Source organism: Lactuca virosa, chromosome 7, assembly GCF_052849685.1.
Source record: "Lactuca virosa cultivar CGN04683 chromosome 7, Lactuca_virosa_CGN04683_v6, whole genome shotgun sequence".
NCBI lineage: Eukaryota > Viridiplantae > Streptophyta > Magnoliopsida > Asterales > Asteraceae > Lactuca > Lactuca virosa.
In genome coordinates, this window is record NC_136432.1 from 248,812,465 (window position 1) to 248,829,713 (window position 17,249).

The 17,249-nt window shown below is 35.8% G+C and overlaps 1 protein-coding gene across 1 annotated transcript; it reads right to left on the reverse strand.

The window, feature by feature from the left end:
- Positions 1–745: 745 nt before the first annotated feature.
- LOC145126322 (Ribosomal protein L25/Gln-tRNA synthetase, anti-codon-binding domain-containing protein) lies at positions 746–3,771 on the reverse strand. The gene is made up of 6 exons (XM_079061712.1): positions 3,556–3,771; positions 3,303–3,410; positions 1,890–2,353; positions 1,671–1,800; positions 1,026–1,272; positions 746–940 (listed from the first exon to the last, which is right to left on the reverse strand). Exons 3-5 carry the CDS (start codon positions 2,313–2,315, stop codon positions 1,049–1,051), a joined length of 780 nt encoding a protein of 259 aa, XP_078917838.1. The 5' UTR covers positions 2,316–2,353; positions 3,303–3,410; positions 3,556–3,771; the 3' UTR covers positions 746–940; positions 1,026–1,048.
- Positions 3,772–17,249: the final 13,478 nt, after the last annotated feature.

The window sequence follows — 17,249 nt, forward strand, 5'->3', positions numbered from 1 at the left end:
AGTTACATTACCAATGTAGATAATGTACCATATTTGTTACATATTGATCTTATAAGTAAAGAAATATAAGTAGCTTGTTATTATTGGTAAGAAATGGTAAGTACAAAGGCATTAGGTGAAAAAAATGTATACATGTTGCTATGAATTAAATTTCTCTTATTGGTATAAGTGTAACTAGAATGCTAGTTTATTTAAGGATATGTAAATACATTACTATCATGTGTATAAGTAAAGTACAAGTGTACGATAGTCGTTTTTACATCGGTCAACGGGCATAACAATAGTTAGTTTGGTATTAAAAACATATATCTAACACTAGCAAGCTTGCAAAATAAAACTTGACACCTACGTTTACAACTTATGTAGCGTTTTTACATTAGTCAACTTGCAAAATAAATTGAATACCCATTTTCATATCGTATATCATATTTTAACATCATATTCCATGAATACAAAAATTAATTATAAATCTACATATCGATTTTTTCATTTGAGTTATTTGGTTAGCCTAAAATATTGAAAAAATTAACCAAAATCAAACCATATAAAGCTATCTTTATTTTGTTGACCAAACCAAATAACCCAAAGCTCATTTGGTTTTGGTCGATTATTTGGTTTCGGGTTTTTTAACATCACTAATATATATTGTGATTGTCATCAAAAGTATCCATAAAAAGTTTATCCAGTCAAATCTAGTCACGTCTCACGTATCAAACATTGATCACAAACAATAATAGACCCTAAATAATCTTGAAATCAATCTTTCACTAGTTATCTTAATTTTATATTAAAACTTTAATCCAACAAAATACCTATCCCTGAAAACACTACTTAAATAGGGTGACAAAATTCCATGCAGTAAAAAACAAGCCAACAAAACACCATTTTAACTTTATTGGGACTGAAGGAAAATTTCGAACCAAAATCCATACCGTCTTTCCTGAATAAAAAGAAAGAAAATATGATCTTAGTATAAAAATACATATTAATTAGTTTTTAGAAATGAATGGAAATAATAAGCAAACCTTGAGAAAATAAATGGTAGTGATTATTTGGACTTCTTTTGTTCTAAAGAAGCCCTTGCACCAGCAATCTTGCAAATGGGTTCGTCTTTAGAGCGAGCAAGCTTGAGAGCAGGATGAACTTTGAGATCCCCCATCACCAATTTCTGACCCGCGTCTAATTCGCTTAAATCCACTTCAATAAATGGAGGGATTATATCCGCTGGACATATGAACTTTGCTGTTCTTTTAATGATGTTTAGATAAGACCCTACACATATTGTCATTTTCAAAACACACCCATTATTATTATTATTATTATTATTATTATCATACCCATGATGATTTATTGGTGCAGAGACAGATCAAAAGGGTGAGAAAATCTTGGAATATGGTGGGGATATCAGGAGACAAGGGCAAAATGGTAATTTGAAATGATTAACCAGTTGGGTCATAAAACAAGATGGCCTAGGGATCTGTTGTAGCTTACTTTCAAATTTCAAACTAAGTGAAAAGTTAAAGTTGTAACAAATTCATGTCATTGTTGCATATGATTTTAGTACAAAAAGAAGCTATTGTTATATATATATATATATATATATATATATATATATATATATATATATATATATATATATATATTTTTTTAAATATTGAAATTGTGCATACCTTTTTTCAACCCAGGGGACACATCATCTCCAATAAACACAAGTGGAACATCAACCTTCAATAAAGCATGAGATGGTGCTCTTACAAATGTCACATTCAGCACAGCATCTGTAGCAGCATGAAGATGAAGCTGAAATCCAGATAAACCACAAACAAATTCATATCTTCATTTCATTACTAAATAGTCTTAATCCAAGAAAAATAAGAACTTTCTCATACCAATCGAGGCAAGACACGAACTTTCTCAATAACATCATCACTTTCAACATCAGCCCTCACCTCAAGATCAAAGAGGCGTGAAAGAAAATAAGAAGTTCCAAGATGATTTACAAGTTTCTTGATTTGATTATTCTGAACAGAAATCAGCCTTTTGTTGCCTCCATGTTGTCCATCTTCTTGCTCAAACACAATACTTGGGACACGTCCAGCTTTGCGTTCTTTGGCTGATATGTTTTTCCCAGAGAGTCCACGTGGCAACGCGTGAATGGTCTCAGCATGTTTAGGGTCTGGTTTAGGAAAACCTTCAAGATATGTCAGTGGGGTTTCGTCATAATCTTGAATTAAAGCTGATGCTGCTGATGTGGAGGATTGTCTGATGCGGCGGATATGTAGGGCTCTAGTGAGCATTTGGCGAGGAACCAACATTTGGTGTCTTGGGTGCAAGTCCAAAATTTAATAATTTTCTGAGAAGGTATATCATAAAACACATATAAATAGACATTTTCATAAATAAATCATGTACTTTAGTAGTTATACACCAAATTCAATGCAAAAATAGAGATAAGATATTGCTTCTAAACTTTCTTTTTTTCCCTTTTATAATTTAAGACCAATTGATGGACAGAAAAAAAAAATAAAGATGTCAGATAGATTGAAACATATATATATATATATATATATATATATATATATATATATATATAGGGTCATATATTGGCATTTGCATGAACATACTTCAAGTAGATTTGTACCAAATGTTAAAAGTATTGCTACTTACAAAAAAGAAAAAGAAAAATGGTTTTCTTGGTGAGGTTTTGGGTTATGCCAAAATCATAAATAGCCCTAGAATAAATTTATCAAAACTGTTTCTTAAAATCCCTAAAGCAACATAATATGCAATCTTTGCATTTTACAAAGAAGAGGCAAACTTCAAGTTTGGATGTTAAACAAGTTATCTTCCGAATTTTAAATTGATGTGGACTCTTAACTTGTATAGAAAACATTGATAACTAACTTTTCATCAATTGAGAAGATATAACTAGGTTTTCCATTAAACAGCCACAAAATTCAAAAAATGAAATCCGGATTTACTCTGTTGGGTAAAAATTCTACACCAAACTGAAAAACCTAATTTGAATTCAGTTTGGTTCGGTTTCAAACCAAAAACACTGAAGGGTGGATTTCTAGGGCATATGCAGTCCTTACGTTGTGTTATTTTCACAAGTCCTTCTCTTTCTTTTTCTATTGATTTCTACATTACAATAACCAAACCAGCTTGAGGATTTAAATGTATGTGTATCTGGTAATGTCTTCTATTGTGTCTATATACAAGATGCTAATGCAATGTAAACAGTTCTAATTTAGCTCAAATACAAAGTTACAAACAGAAACATAGAAAAGCGTTACACATACATGATATAGCTGCTGGAAATGAACGATGGAAAAGGAGTGGAGGAGGACAAAGAACTACTCGTCTCGTACACTCGTTGTCGTCGTCGACATAGGGAAACGGCTGAACACCTGGAAAACGAAGGATTTAAAATTGAAAAAACTGAATAAGCTCAAAATCACAAATAATGCTAATCTCATTGTAACTTGACAAAACTCTCATACAATTGAAAATAAGAAACTTAACAAAACACAAAATTAGGTTAAGCGTTCTTACAGATGATGGAATCGGTGTCAGGCCGGAGATGGAGGAATCAACGAATCAGACAATTAACGTCGACGATAGAGGCCGAAGAGGGAGGAAAGCGCTCAGCAGTAGAAGTGAGAAGAGGTTTTGTGCAATTGCGAACTGTGAAACTGTGAACTGTGAAGGCTTTTTTGGGGCTTAGGGTGAGACAAAAATCGCTAAGGAGTAAGGGCTTAAGAGTTAGCCCATCTGAATATGTGAAAAACCATGAAGAAAAACGTTGAATGTGACATTGTTAGGCTTTTTGGAAAAAAAATAAAAAAAAAAAATAAAAAAAAAATCGGTACAAAAAACAAACACAATCGATCGTTATGACACTAGAAATATAAATCGAGTATTTCAATTTAGTTTTTAATAATAGACCAAAAAAGATGACACATCAAACCATCCTTTGAATGATAGTAAAAACTAAACTGTATCTAAAAACAATAAAAAAAAACTACATAAACCGAAAATGAGACGGAAATCAATGTGCGGCTTTTAATTTTTCAAAACTACAAATTTCGATGCAGTGCGGTTTCTAATTTTCCAACCACCGTAAATAATTGAACCGCACCGAATTTAATATATTATTAATTATATATAATAATTTATTATTAAGTTAATAATAATATATACTAATAAAATTACTAAAAAGAAATGCATGATAATGAATATTGAATTGAGAAGTTTGGTTCAATTTGTCAAATACATTTGCCATGTGTCGGATAATCTTGGCTCCGACCCATACTCTTATAAAACCGTTTTGTAACACGTATCCAAAATTAATCATGTGATTGGTTCTTCTCGGTGACATTATCTTCTGATATGTCGATTCATGCATACGTTAATTATGTCTCTTTTTTTATTTCATCTTCTACTTTCAGCACTCCCTTTTTCTTTTTGGTTAAGCTTCTTGTGCGGGTTCGGAATCGAAAGGGGTTTCAGTTGAGGGTGTTGTAGGTGGTTGGGATTGGAATTGGATTTGGATTTGATTTTTTTTGTTGGGGGTGTTGTACGTGGTGGTTGGGATTGGAATTTGAATTGTTGTGGAAATAGGTTGGCGTTTGGTGGAAACACTTGTTATGGTGACATTTAGAATTGTGAATAGTAGCTAGAACATCACCTACAAACATTTGGTTTTGAGAGTAAATTGATGGATCGAATTGTGGTCGATAAGGTGGTAGGGATGACAGAACGTAACTGAAAAGTGCATTTGGGTTGGAAGGGTTAGGAGATGGTTATTGGAAGACATTTTGAGAGTAAAAGGTTTGTATTTTGTGTAGATTAAATGGTAAAAGTGTGTATATATAGTGGTTATTTAGTAAAAAAAATCTTAAATACTTCTACATAAAAATAAAAAAAATAAAAAAAACCGGCTACAAGCCTCTCAACGGTCAATTTTTTTAACGGCAGAAGGTTGGCATTGGCATAGTGTCAGACGGCAAAAAATCCATCGGGGTACGGTGTTTGTCGTCGGTAATAGGCTTCATATCGGCATGTCGACGACAATAATTGTTGGGTTTTCTAAGCATCAAATACACATTGACTGGGCAACGAAAATAATTAATAATTTACATAAGTGTACGTGCACCACAAGATCTAGGTTTACTAGTTTTAGCAACGTACTTTAAAATCAAACTAAAAGAATGATAGATTACATACCTCTTGATCTCTTGATTGAGACATTGTGATTAACAACTTTTGCAATTGATGAAGGACTCAAAGTAGAATCTCTCTAATATAGTCTGAACCAAGACTCCAATAAGCAAACAAGGAAAACCCTAGTGAGGTTTAAATCAAATTTTCTATATCCCAAGAGAGGGGATATGAATTTCGACTGATAGATAAGAAACATAGAGGGGAAAAATAAATTAGAGTCTTAGGAACCCCTTGGATTTGATCTCAAACATCCTATTTATAGGCTCCAAATCCTTAAGTCGGTCAGATTTCTAAGGATAATCTTTATCCTTTTCAAAAACATGTCTTATCCTAATCCTTAGGATAAAATCATCCTTACCGTTCTTTCTGAAGGGTTCTAAAATATTCTGATTTATCTCAAGGATTTTGTAACATCTTGGCGATGAGGTATTCTAAATTTAACCCTAATATGAAGAAATATTGCATTTTTGACCCTTGGAACGAGTTTTGTTTGCAAATTTGGCCCATAGTGGCATTTTCGTAAATCCAGGCAAGGCTGAGTACGTTAGGCGTACGTTGTGTACGCTGGGCGTACATACGCGGGCCTTAGTATGTTGGACGTACACCTCATACACAGGGCATACGTGAAGAATCCTCAAACCCTAATTTGTAGGGTTTGGTCCATATATAATCATCATTAACTCCTCATTTCTCATTTCCTCTTCAGCCTCCACTTGCTATTTCATACATTTAGAACCCTAATCCACCTTGAGAGTGTTCTTGAGCTTTTGTGGGTACTTTTGGTGATTAAGAAGTAATGAGAAGAAGAGAGGTCCACCTTGGAAGTGTGAAGCACCTTAGATCCAGAATCTCATCACCATTTGGCATCATTTTAAGGTAAAAAGATCTAAACTTGATGATGGTTTGTTTAAGATCTTGTTAGCCTTGAAGTTGTGAACATTTTGGTCCCATTAGCATGGCATTTTGAGTATGGGTTACTCTAAGTCATTTGAGTCGTCCTTTTAGACATTTCATAGTGCTGTTGTGCATAAAGATATGATCTTGAGTGTTGTATCTAACCCATGCATGTGTTAGATGGTCTTATTAGGTTAAGAACATAGGGTTTTGGACATTAAGCACTTTATAGCCATGCAAAGTCATAAAGTTGGAAACTTTATGACTTAGGACATCATTTTGGCCTTGGATCTGAGTTTTGGACGGAAAGGCTTAATGGAATAAGCTCTTAATGGGGTTTTGGGACTAGGCAGCGTACGTTAGGCGTACCTGTAGGTACGTTGCGCATATGCGGTCAGCGCCCCACTTTCTGGTCAGCATCAGAGTACGTCGGGCGTACTCTAGTATTACGTCGGGTGTAATCCGCTGTGAAGACTTGTTGACTTTTGGACCTTTGATCGTTGACTTTGACTTTGACTAGGGTTGACCAAGTTTGACTTAAGGGTATTTTAGATATTTTGAGCTATAGTTAAGCCTTGGTCTCTATCTGTTGATTAGGTGTCACACCCCCGAACCAGACGGCGGAAACGTCCGAGGGCTCGTGTGACTATCAATTGAAATATCATCATAATGAATATACATGAAACATAACACATTCATCACCAAACATTACATATTACAACTGGTATTGTTCACATCAAGTGCATTGTCATAGATTACATAAATCCAAAGTATTAATAGTACGATGAGTGACATTACATAAAATAAATCCATACACACTTGAAAGTCCTTCTGCTTAACGATTATCGGAGAATACAAGTTATTTTGAAAACGGTCAACATATATAATGTTGATGAGTTCATAAGCATGTTTGAATGAAAGTCTTTGTATTGTTTGTAAAACACAGAAAATCCGATATTTTCTGTAAAAAAAAAAGTCTGAAAAATGATGTGAAAACCGAGTATAAATGCATGTGTGAATTTCATAGTAGTAACATATAGAAATGCAGTTCAAATTTCTTTGTATTCTTTCTGTTGTAAGTAAGTGGTATTTGAATAATAGTATTTCCCCAGAAAATCCGATATTTTTTTATTTGTAAAAATGTCACGGTCTTTGCACTGTCGAAATGTTTTGTATCAATATGAGTTACAAGTTTTTAAGTTTTCGTAATGTCGTGATGGGAATGGATCTCTATATGAGTCGTTATAACCATACATGATAGTGACTGATTTGCTTGTCTTGGCATTTTTCCAAACGCCGGATTTTCGATCAAGGTTTTGTCACCCTAGACTGGCCTAGTCTAACTGTAGCGAACAGCTCAGGTGTGGGGGAGTCACCCCCGTATAGATCTATACACAAACTCTCGCTCTCCCTCCAGGAGACTCTGATTATAACTACAAGTTACGGCCATACACTCAGTGATGTCAACCGACACGTCTCACTAGATCCCATTTGTCTCCACATGAATTTGTATAATGTTATATGTATTTAGAAGTTCGAACACTAGATGATGCATGAAATGAAAAGATAAGGCCCAACAAACATGAAGAAAAGACAACTATGGCCCATTAGACGTGTAAGTTATTTCCAGGCTAAATTAGCATGTAAATGGGCCACTAAGGCCCAATAACATGTAAAAGCTAAATTAGGCCTATTTAGCATGTAATTGGGTCACTGAGGCCCAATAGACATGTGATGAATACATTGGGCCCAATAAACATGTAAATGGATCACGAAGGCCCAATAAACATGTATAGCAAATACTAGGCCCAATTATCGCACCATTATTGTATTTCGTTTATTTGTTATAGTATATTTCGTTTAGTCGAATTATCTATCTTTAGCATTATAAAAAGTCCAATGTTTTGTTAGAACGATATTTTTAGTTTGATATGTCAAAAATTCTATAATTAGAACCCGTATTTATTAGAAATTTCACTTTAGGTCCCTCAAGAGCTAATTTGCACATTTAAAGGTTTATTTTACATAAAATGTCATTTTGGTCTATTTTAAATTAAAAATAACATTTTAGTCCATAAATTTATAAAAACTTATATTTTCGCCCCAAATGTTTAGTAAATGACGGGGTTGGCCCAAAAATACATGTAATGATGTTTTTAGCCCATTTTTGCATAAAATTACAATTTCAGCCCTTATTTGAATAAAATAACATTTTCGACCCAATTTTTATAAAATTAACATTTTTGGTCCAAATCTTGAGATAGTGTCATTTTCAGCACCTAATCTCGTTTATTCTCATTTTTTGGCTCAAGTTTTGATTAAATGAGATTTTAATCCCCAAAAATTGATATTTTTGCAATTTGGTCCCAAAAGCCGTGAGGCCCACATTAAGGCCCAAAATGCCAAATTTTACACTTTTGGCCCTTAGGAAAATATGATTGTTCTAAAAACTCATTTTTAAGCTAATATGACCCTTTTGGTCCCTATAAAACCGTAGGTGTCACCCTTGTCCCAAACTTTTGTTTATTTGCCAAAAATGATCCTTATACAAGGTTTTGTTTTGTTTTTCACAACTTAGGCATATATATAACACTTTTAACTTTGTAGTATGGTGTCTAGTAGGGATGAGATTTAGAACCGGAAAACCGGACCGGAACCGGAATCGGATCGGAACCGGAATCGGACCGGAACCGGAACCGGAAGAACCGGAATATGTAAAACCGGTCCGGGTCCCGGGTTTAAAGAATGGCTCTATCCGGGTTCCGGGTAATCCGGGTTTCGGGTCCTTCGGGTCCGGGTAAACCGGGTTTAAGAACCGGAACCGTGTTAGGAACCGGAACCGGTTTTAGGGGCCGGAACCGGTTTCTATGGAAAGTTTAAAACATGCATATCTCATTCGGTTGAAGTCGGATTGGCATGAGGTTTTTTCCATAGTATAGTTTATAGTTTTTACATGATTTTAGACTATAATTTTGTCATTTTTGGGTTTATATTCATTGACTTATAGTCTCTCAAAGTCGGGATATCAAAGCTGGAAATTTTATGTTTTTCAGCTTTTTTTGTATTTTGTGATAGTTTTAAAACATGCATATCTCATTCGTTTAAAGTCAGATTGGCATGAGGTTTTTTCCATAGTATAGTTTATAGTTTGTACATGATTTTAGACTATAATTTTGTCATTTTTGGGTTTATATTCATTGAATTGTAGTCTCTCAAAGTTGGGATATCAAAGCTGGAAATTTTATGTTTTTCAGCTTTTTTTATATTTTGTGATAGTTTTAAAACATGCATATCTCATTCGTTTGAAGTCGGATTGGCATGAGGTTTTTTCCAAAGTGTAGTTTATAGTTTTTACATGATTTTAGACTATAATTTTGTTATTTTTGATTGTTTATTCATTCACTTATAGTCTCTCAAAGTTGGGATATCAAAGCTGAAAATTTTATGTTTTTCAGCTTTCTTTGTATTTCGTGATAGATTTAAAACATGCATATTTAATTCGTTTGAAGTAGGAATAGCATGCGGTTTTTTCCAAAGTGTAGTATAGAGTTTGTACATGATTTTAGACTATAATTTTGTCATTTTTGGTTTCATATTCATTGATTTATAGTCTCCCAAAGTTGGGATATCAAAGCTGCGATTTTTTTTCTAAGCTTTATTTTTGTATTTTGTGAAATTTTAAAACATGCATTCGACCCACTTTACCCGGTTCCCCGGGTTTTTTGGTTTTAGACCCATTTTACCCGGTTCCATTCGACCCACTTTGATATTTCCGGGTTTTCCGGTTCTAGACCCACTTTACCCGGTAACTTACCCGGAACCGAACCGGAACCGGTTCCTATATACCGGTCCGGTTTCCGGTCCTAAAAAATCTCGTTAACCGGTTCCCGGGTTTTCCGGGTCCGGGTTTGGACCCACTCTCATCCCTAGTGTCTAGAGTGTTTTTGTTTATGAATCTCACCTATTTTTGTTGAAGTTTCATGGATCCATCGAGTTTATCATACAAACACAACATAAACCAAGAAAATCACACACAACACGCAATAATACATAGATCTACACATGAACACTTGTATTCTCCCCCAAAAACAAGTAAAAACCGAAAACAAGGGGGTATGAACTCACCTTGCTTGTTTGTTCTCGGTTTGGTGAAGAAAAAGATGGAGGTTTCGGCCCTAGCAAGCTTTCCTTGAGTAGATCTTGAACTTATGGGGTTTTCTAAGAGTATGATCGCAAACAATGTTTAGAAGGAGTGATCTAGCATAATAATGAAGTTACTTAGCTTGGATGTGTGATGACTTACCTAAGATTGATGATCTTTGGTGAAGATCTTCTTGAGACACTTAGAAATCTCGAAAAATTGGATGCAAGGGAGGAGGATGATCTTGAGTGTTTGAGAGAGTTTTCTTGAAAGATTTTTGAGAGAATGAATGTGGTGTGAGGTGTTTCGGCCGAGAAGAAGAAGGGAGAAGAGAGAGAGAGAGAGAGAGAGAGAGAGAGAGAGAGAGAGAGAGAGTGTGTGTATGTGTGAGGTGATGTGCATGGAGATCCACCATGCAATAAAGATGTGTCTAATTCTCATTAATACTCCTAATTTCTTTTTATTTATTTTTTTACTCATTGGGCAGAGAATGGGCCTAGAGGGATGAAGAAAATGGTGTTGGCCCCAAATTCTTGGCTTTTATCGAATTTTATAGGCCCAATATTATTTTTCGACCCATTGGGCTCATTAGATGGTTCACGACCCATTTGAATGAAAGAAAGGGAGTTTATGGCCCATTAAGGCCCATCAGGGTTAGAATGAATCATTCTAGGCCCAAATGATCCAAAATGTTATAGATTTATGAGTTGGCTTCATTTAGAATCCAAATAGGGTTTCTAAGCCCAATATAGTTGAATTGAATGCTTATTGGTCCATTAGGCCCAATAAGGAAATTATAGCCCATAATGAACTTGAACTTGAATCTCTAGGGTATTCAACTCCCCAATCGACTTTCTGAAATGTTTTGCGTAGAGTTTGAATTTCAATAGTAAATATTGACTAAGTTTGTGGTCATAGAATGAACATAGTGTATGATATCAAGTTAGAGTTACAAGTATTATCATAGATGATGTTTACATATCACAGAATTTCCTGGCAAAAATACCAGTTGTGACATCATCCCCCCGATAGAGGGAATTTCGTCCCGAAATTCTTTTGAAAACCAGGATTATGAAGGAGAGAATAAGTGAGGGTACTTCTGCTTCATTTGGTCTTCGCGTTCCCATGTGAATTCCGGTCCACGCTTGGCGTTCCATCGAACTTTCACAATCGGAATGCGGCTTTGCTTCGTATGCTTCACTTCCCTATCCAAAGTCTCGACTGGTTCTTCGACGAACAGGAGATTCTCGTTGATCTCGATCTCTTCTAGAGGAATGAAAAGATTTGGATAAGCACTTTTTCAGATTCGAGACGTGAAACACGGGGTGTACGTTGCTAAGCTCGGTAGGTAGTTGTAGCTTGTAAGCCACTGGATTGTTTATCCTGGTTAGGACAATATTATGCTAGTTTGTGGTTGATTAGTAGATCTATGTGATTATTTGCATTTGTTGGTTTAGTGTTTATGTTTATTTATTTAATATGTCGACATTTTGTGTTGGATTGAGGTTGTACTGCTTTGTGCGGTAGCCAACAAAATCGGGAGCAATCCAGACATAAGCTATGGGGCCTCGAGGGCAAGCCAGATTTATGTTGTTGGCTCGGGAGCAATCCAGACATAAGTTGTGGGCCCCAAGGGGAAGCCAAACTTATGTTGTGGGCTCGGGAGCAATCCAAATATGATCCGAGGGCCCGATAGGCATACAAGACTCATATTGTGGGCTCAGGGGTAATCCAATCTTTTTAAGTTGTGGACCCAATATATATGTTGTTATATGTATGTGTGTGTTGGTACTTTGGGGAAACTCACTAAGCTTTGGCTTACAGCTTTGGTTTATGGTTTCAGGTACTTCAGATGATCGTGGGAAGGCAAATGTGTTAAAACATCCCAAAAATACGGTCCAAAAATTTCGTTTTAATTATTTATAAAAACCATAAATACCATTTGTCATATCATAAAAAGAACATAAGTAATGTATCTCAAATCATCATAATAAAATATTGTATCCAAAATCATGTGTCAAATATCAGAATTTAAACATCCCAGGCTGAATCAATGGTGTGTGCACTGCAATCATCCCGAGATCTTCCCCTTGCTACCGGAAGTACCTGAAACCAAAACTGAAAACTGTAAGCACGAAGCTTATTGAGTCTCTCCAAACTACCTCATACCATACACATAAATGCAACTATGAGATACGGGCCCCGCCCACTCTCATGGAGATTCGGGTCTCGCCTACACTCCACTGTCTAGGAGATTCGGGCCCCTCCCACAATCTATTGTCTAGAAGATTCGGGCCCCGCCCACACTCCGTTGTCTAGGAGATTCGGGCCCTGCCCACACTCTGCTGTCTAGGAGATTCGGGTCCCGCCCACACTCCGTTGTCTAACATGCATACAGGTATCACACATACAACAAGTATATTTATTCCTATCAACAATCACATAACTATACTCAATAATACTACGAGATTCGGGCCCTGCCCACACTCGGCTACTAACATATCACATATACGCGCCGACCTTGGTGCCTTAGACCCGTTCCTACTGAAGGAAACTCACCTCATAAAGCTGACTGCTGAAATCTCGAGTGAGGAATCTCTGACGGCTGCTCCCATGACTCACTGACTATTACTATCACAATAACACTTAGTCAAAACCTGATAATTCTCCTTAGGGTAAAATGACCATTTTACCCCTGGTCAAAGTCAACGCTTTGGTCAAAGTCAACCTTCTGGTTGACCCAAATCGTCAAGTTGTTCCATCAACTCGTCAAGTCCTAGGACCTGAAATCGCGATCTAACTCGTTGAGTCACCCCCGACTCGTCGAGTTCCCAGGCTACTCATAGTCGCGATCTACCGAATCAACTCGTCGAGTCCCTTCACCGACTCATCGAGTTCTACCTTAAGCTAAAACGGGACAAACCAACTCAATTCGTCGAGTCCCTCTATGGACTCGCCGAGTTCCTCTGTCTGATTTAGCCATCTCAATGGATTAAGCTCCTACCCTTCAGATCCAAACTCAATACTCCATCCACACACTGGGAATACACTTTTAAGGGTAAAGTTTCCAACTTTACCCGCTATTAGTCCTTCTTAATGGGTTTAACTCAAACCCTAACTCTCTAGAACATAAATCTTGGTCTACAAGCCATAATACTCTAAACCAAAGCACACTAGAATATATCTAGGCCTTGGACATCAGTTGGACACGTAAAGTTCCCAGCTTTCCTTCCATGCATGGCCTTTTAGGGCTAAAAAGGCCATAATAATGTTTTTAAGCTTACATTGGGCTTCCATGGTCATAAAGTTTGCACCTTTATGCCATGGAACCCCTTATAGATCCTAGATCTGAAATGTAAGTCACTTGGGACGTCCAAATCCCAAAGACGAAGGTTCTTGAACCAAAAACCCTCATAAAATGGAAGTAAGTAGATCTAATGAATGAATGATCAAGTTAGAGACTTGATTACCAGAAAGTGATGAGGATGGAAGGAAATCCCTTGATCTATAACCTTCTCCTTGAACCTTCTAGCTCCTTCTTCTTCTTCTAGCTTCAAGAACACACAAAATCACTCAAGAATGGCTCACACACTCACACAATGCTCTAGGGTTCCGTGGATTAGGGTTTAGGACTTGGAGGCTGAAAATGAGGCCAAAAGGTGAGGATTAAGATGCTTAAATAGGATGCAAAACCCCGAAATTAGGGTTTCACTCTGGCAGACCTACTCGCCGAGTCGAGGGCTCTCGAATCGTTGAGTAGATAGCTGAAAACCCGCGTCCAAGACTCGATTCTACTCGACGAGTCTGGGGCTCCCAACTCGTCGAGTAGCTCTATAAAATGAATAATTTTATAAATAAATGTGTACCAGAAATCAGGCGTTACAGATGCCGGGGCAAGCCCGATGAATGTTTGTATGCTTGATGTCTTCGTGATTCTTGCATGTGTCTGTTTAAATGTTTCCGGACTTCGGTCCGATGTCGGGGCAAGCCCGAGGAATGTTTATATGTATGTTAGGTGTTTATGTTTATATGTATTTGTTGATATGCTTATGTATATTGAGCTTTGCTCAATGCCGAATTTCGGTCCAATGCCGGGCGGGCCCCGATGCCGGATTTCGGTTCGATGTCGGACGGGCCCCTATGTAGTGGGCTAGGCCCAAGTTATGTTGTTATGTGATTATGTGATATATGTATGGTATGTGGTAGTTTGTGGAGACTCACTAAGCTTCGTGATTAAAGTTTTTATGAGATGATTTGGGTTGCTATGGTATTATTTATAAATTAAAAATGAAATTTTTGGACCGTATTTTTTGGATGTTTCATTTTAAGAACCCAATATTCAAACTTAAAGATGGAATACAAATGTTGTTTTGTTTATTGTTGTACTTGTGCTATATATTCAGTTTATCTGTGATCCATGAACTTAGTTGCACAACCCGGTAGGGGTGAGCATGGTGCGGTTCGGTGCAGTTTTTGGCTAAAACCGAACCGAAAACCGCAACTTCGGTTTTTTTGAAGTTTAGAAATCGCACCGTTCGGTTTGTATGCGGTTCGGTTTTTTATGCGGTTTTTTGCGGTTCGGGTTTTTTTGCGGTTTTTTGTCGGTTTTTTTTATTTGGTTTTGTTTTGCCTTTTTACTAAAACTCAGGTAACTCAACGAGTTACTTTGACTCGGATGAGGACTGTTAATCATTTCTTAAGAAACTTTATATAGAGATGAATCGATACCACCACCTATTGGTTTGAACTCAAATGACATAACCACTCATCCAACATGCTTCTAATGCTTGAATGTGAATTAAATATAATATTTGTTTCGCAGGTAAATGAGATAATATCAATTAATGTATTCATAAAAATGATACTATCATCACTAATACTCTTCATATTCATATGTTAAAAAATATAATAAACATTATTTGTTCTTGTAAATATACTATATATATGTTTAAAAATATATAATCATCCACTGATAAGATATATATTTATATTTATAAAAAATTTAATTGTCATGAGTTCTTCATTCTTACAAATATCAATACTTAATATATATATATATATATATATATATATATATATATATATATATATATATATATATATATATATATTCGGTGCAGTTCGGTTTTTTGCGGTTTTTGCAAGACTAGAAACCGCACTGCACCAAACATTTTCGGTTTTTGCAAAACTAAAAACCGCACCGTCAATTTTGATTTCGGTTTCGGTTTATGCGGTTTTTTCGGTTTGTGGTTCGGTTTTTGCTCACCCCTACAACCCGGTATGTTTTACCGCCTCAGCCGGGGGTGTGACAGATTCCCAGTTCCCACGTCGCGGCGTCGCTGAAACCTATAAATTAAGTCGAAAATTAACCCTAATGATATATCTTCCAACCTAATTCGTTCCCTACGAAAACAACCATCAAAAGTGTCGTTTTAAGGGGTTAGAAGGCGACCGGAGGATTGTTAAGCTGATTTGGAGCGAAAATCTGAAGGATTCGAGAGCTGATTCATGACAAGAATCATTCGGTTTGCTGTTTTGACCATGATTAACATTCTAGTTGTTTCTATATGTGTTTTCATTTCTGAGTTAAGGCTGCAAAACACTATTTATTTGTGTTAGATTAGACGAATCTTGAGATTTTTATTAAATTTCTATTTGGATCATTTGTTCTTATTTAATTTATTTTGTCAAGTTTGATTGAAAGATCCATATGTGTTAAAAATCTCTTCTTTATTGCCTATAGCCGAATTAATAAAGTTTAGATGACCATTTTGACTGTGTTAATTTGAATCATAGTTCCCATGATCATTGATAATTATGACTAAAGTTTGATCATAACCTATGGTTAGGTTAATATAGTTTGAACTATAATGTGTGTACATGAGTCGATGATCATTCTATGCATGATTTAATTCCTATGATCATTAGGATTAATACATATCAAATAATGCTTAATACGAACTCAATAATGAATTTATGGATAATTAATGGCACGATGATGAAATTAAGAGTCTTTAGATTCATTAGAATTGTAGTCTGCTAAGTCATATTAGGAATCGATGAATACTGAATAAATATCCATTACACTTCGTAGTTAACCAATATTTTAAGATGAAGTTCATTCTGAAGCAAAGTACCCGAAGTGATTTGTTTCCATTCAGTTTATCTAGCTAGTTTAGTTGTTGATTTAATTGAGTTTTATTAATACCCCCCCCCCCCTTTTATGCTTTCTTTAATATAGTATAACATATAATAAAAAATTATAATGTTAATTCACTACCGTTCCTATTGAGTTCAACACCCTTGCTTATCAAAACTATACTATACTCAATCGACTTCACTGCCTGTAAGGTGTGGTTTAGATGTGATAGACTTGAAATAATAAATAAAAAACTAATGCATTAAAAATCACATTAACCATCAAATACAAGTTTAGAGAAAAATAAACCCAAGAAACATGGTATGTGTGGTCCCTTACCCTTTGAACATGATAACATAACATTTGTGGCATAACTTAACTTTTCAAGTCCTGCATAACAGGTAAACTAAAGGTTGCATTGGAACTTGAAATTGATTTGGAAAGTGACAGTGATGTTGAAACGGAACCTGATAGTGAAGTGTAGTCTTTTGTAGTTGAATTTGAATATGATATTCAAGGAGAAAATATAGTGCAAGATCAAGTTAAAGAGGAATTGGTAGAAGATGATATTCAAGTACAAGTTGAGGTGTAACAAAATGTAGGAGAAAATGTAGTGCATGAAGATATAGTGCAAGATCAAGTAGCATATGATATTTAAGTACAAGATGAAGTTTAAGGCAAAGTTCAAGGACAAGCTGCAATTCATATCAAGTGGAAGAGATTATGCAAGAAGACCAAGCAGAGGAATTGGTTGAAGTTCAAGTCAAAGATGGTATTCAAGTACAACATGAAGTTCAAGGACAAACTGCAGTTCAAGATCAAGTGGAAGAGATTATGAAAGAAGTACCA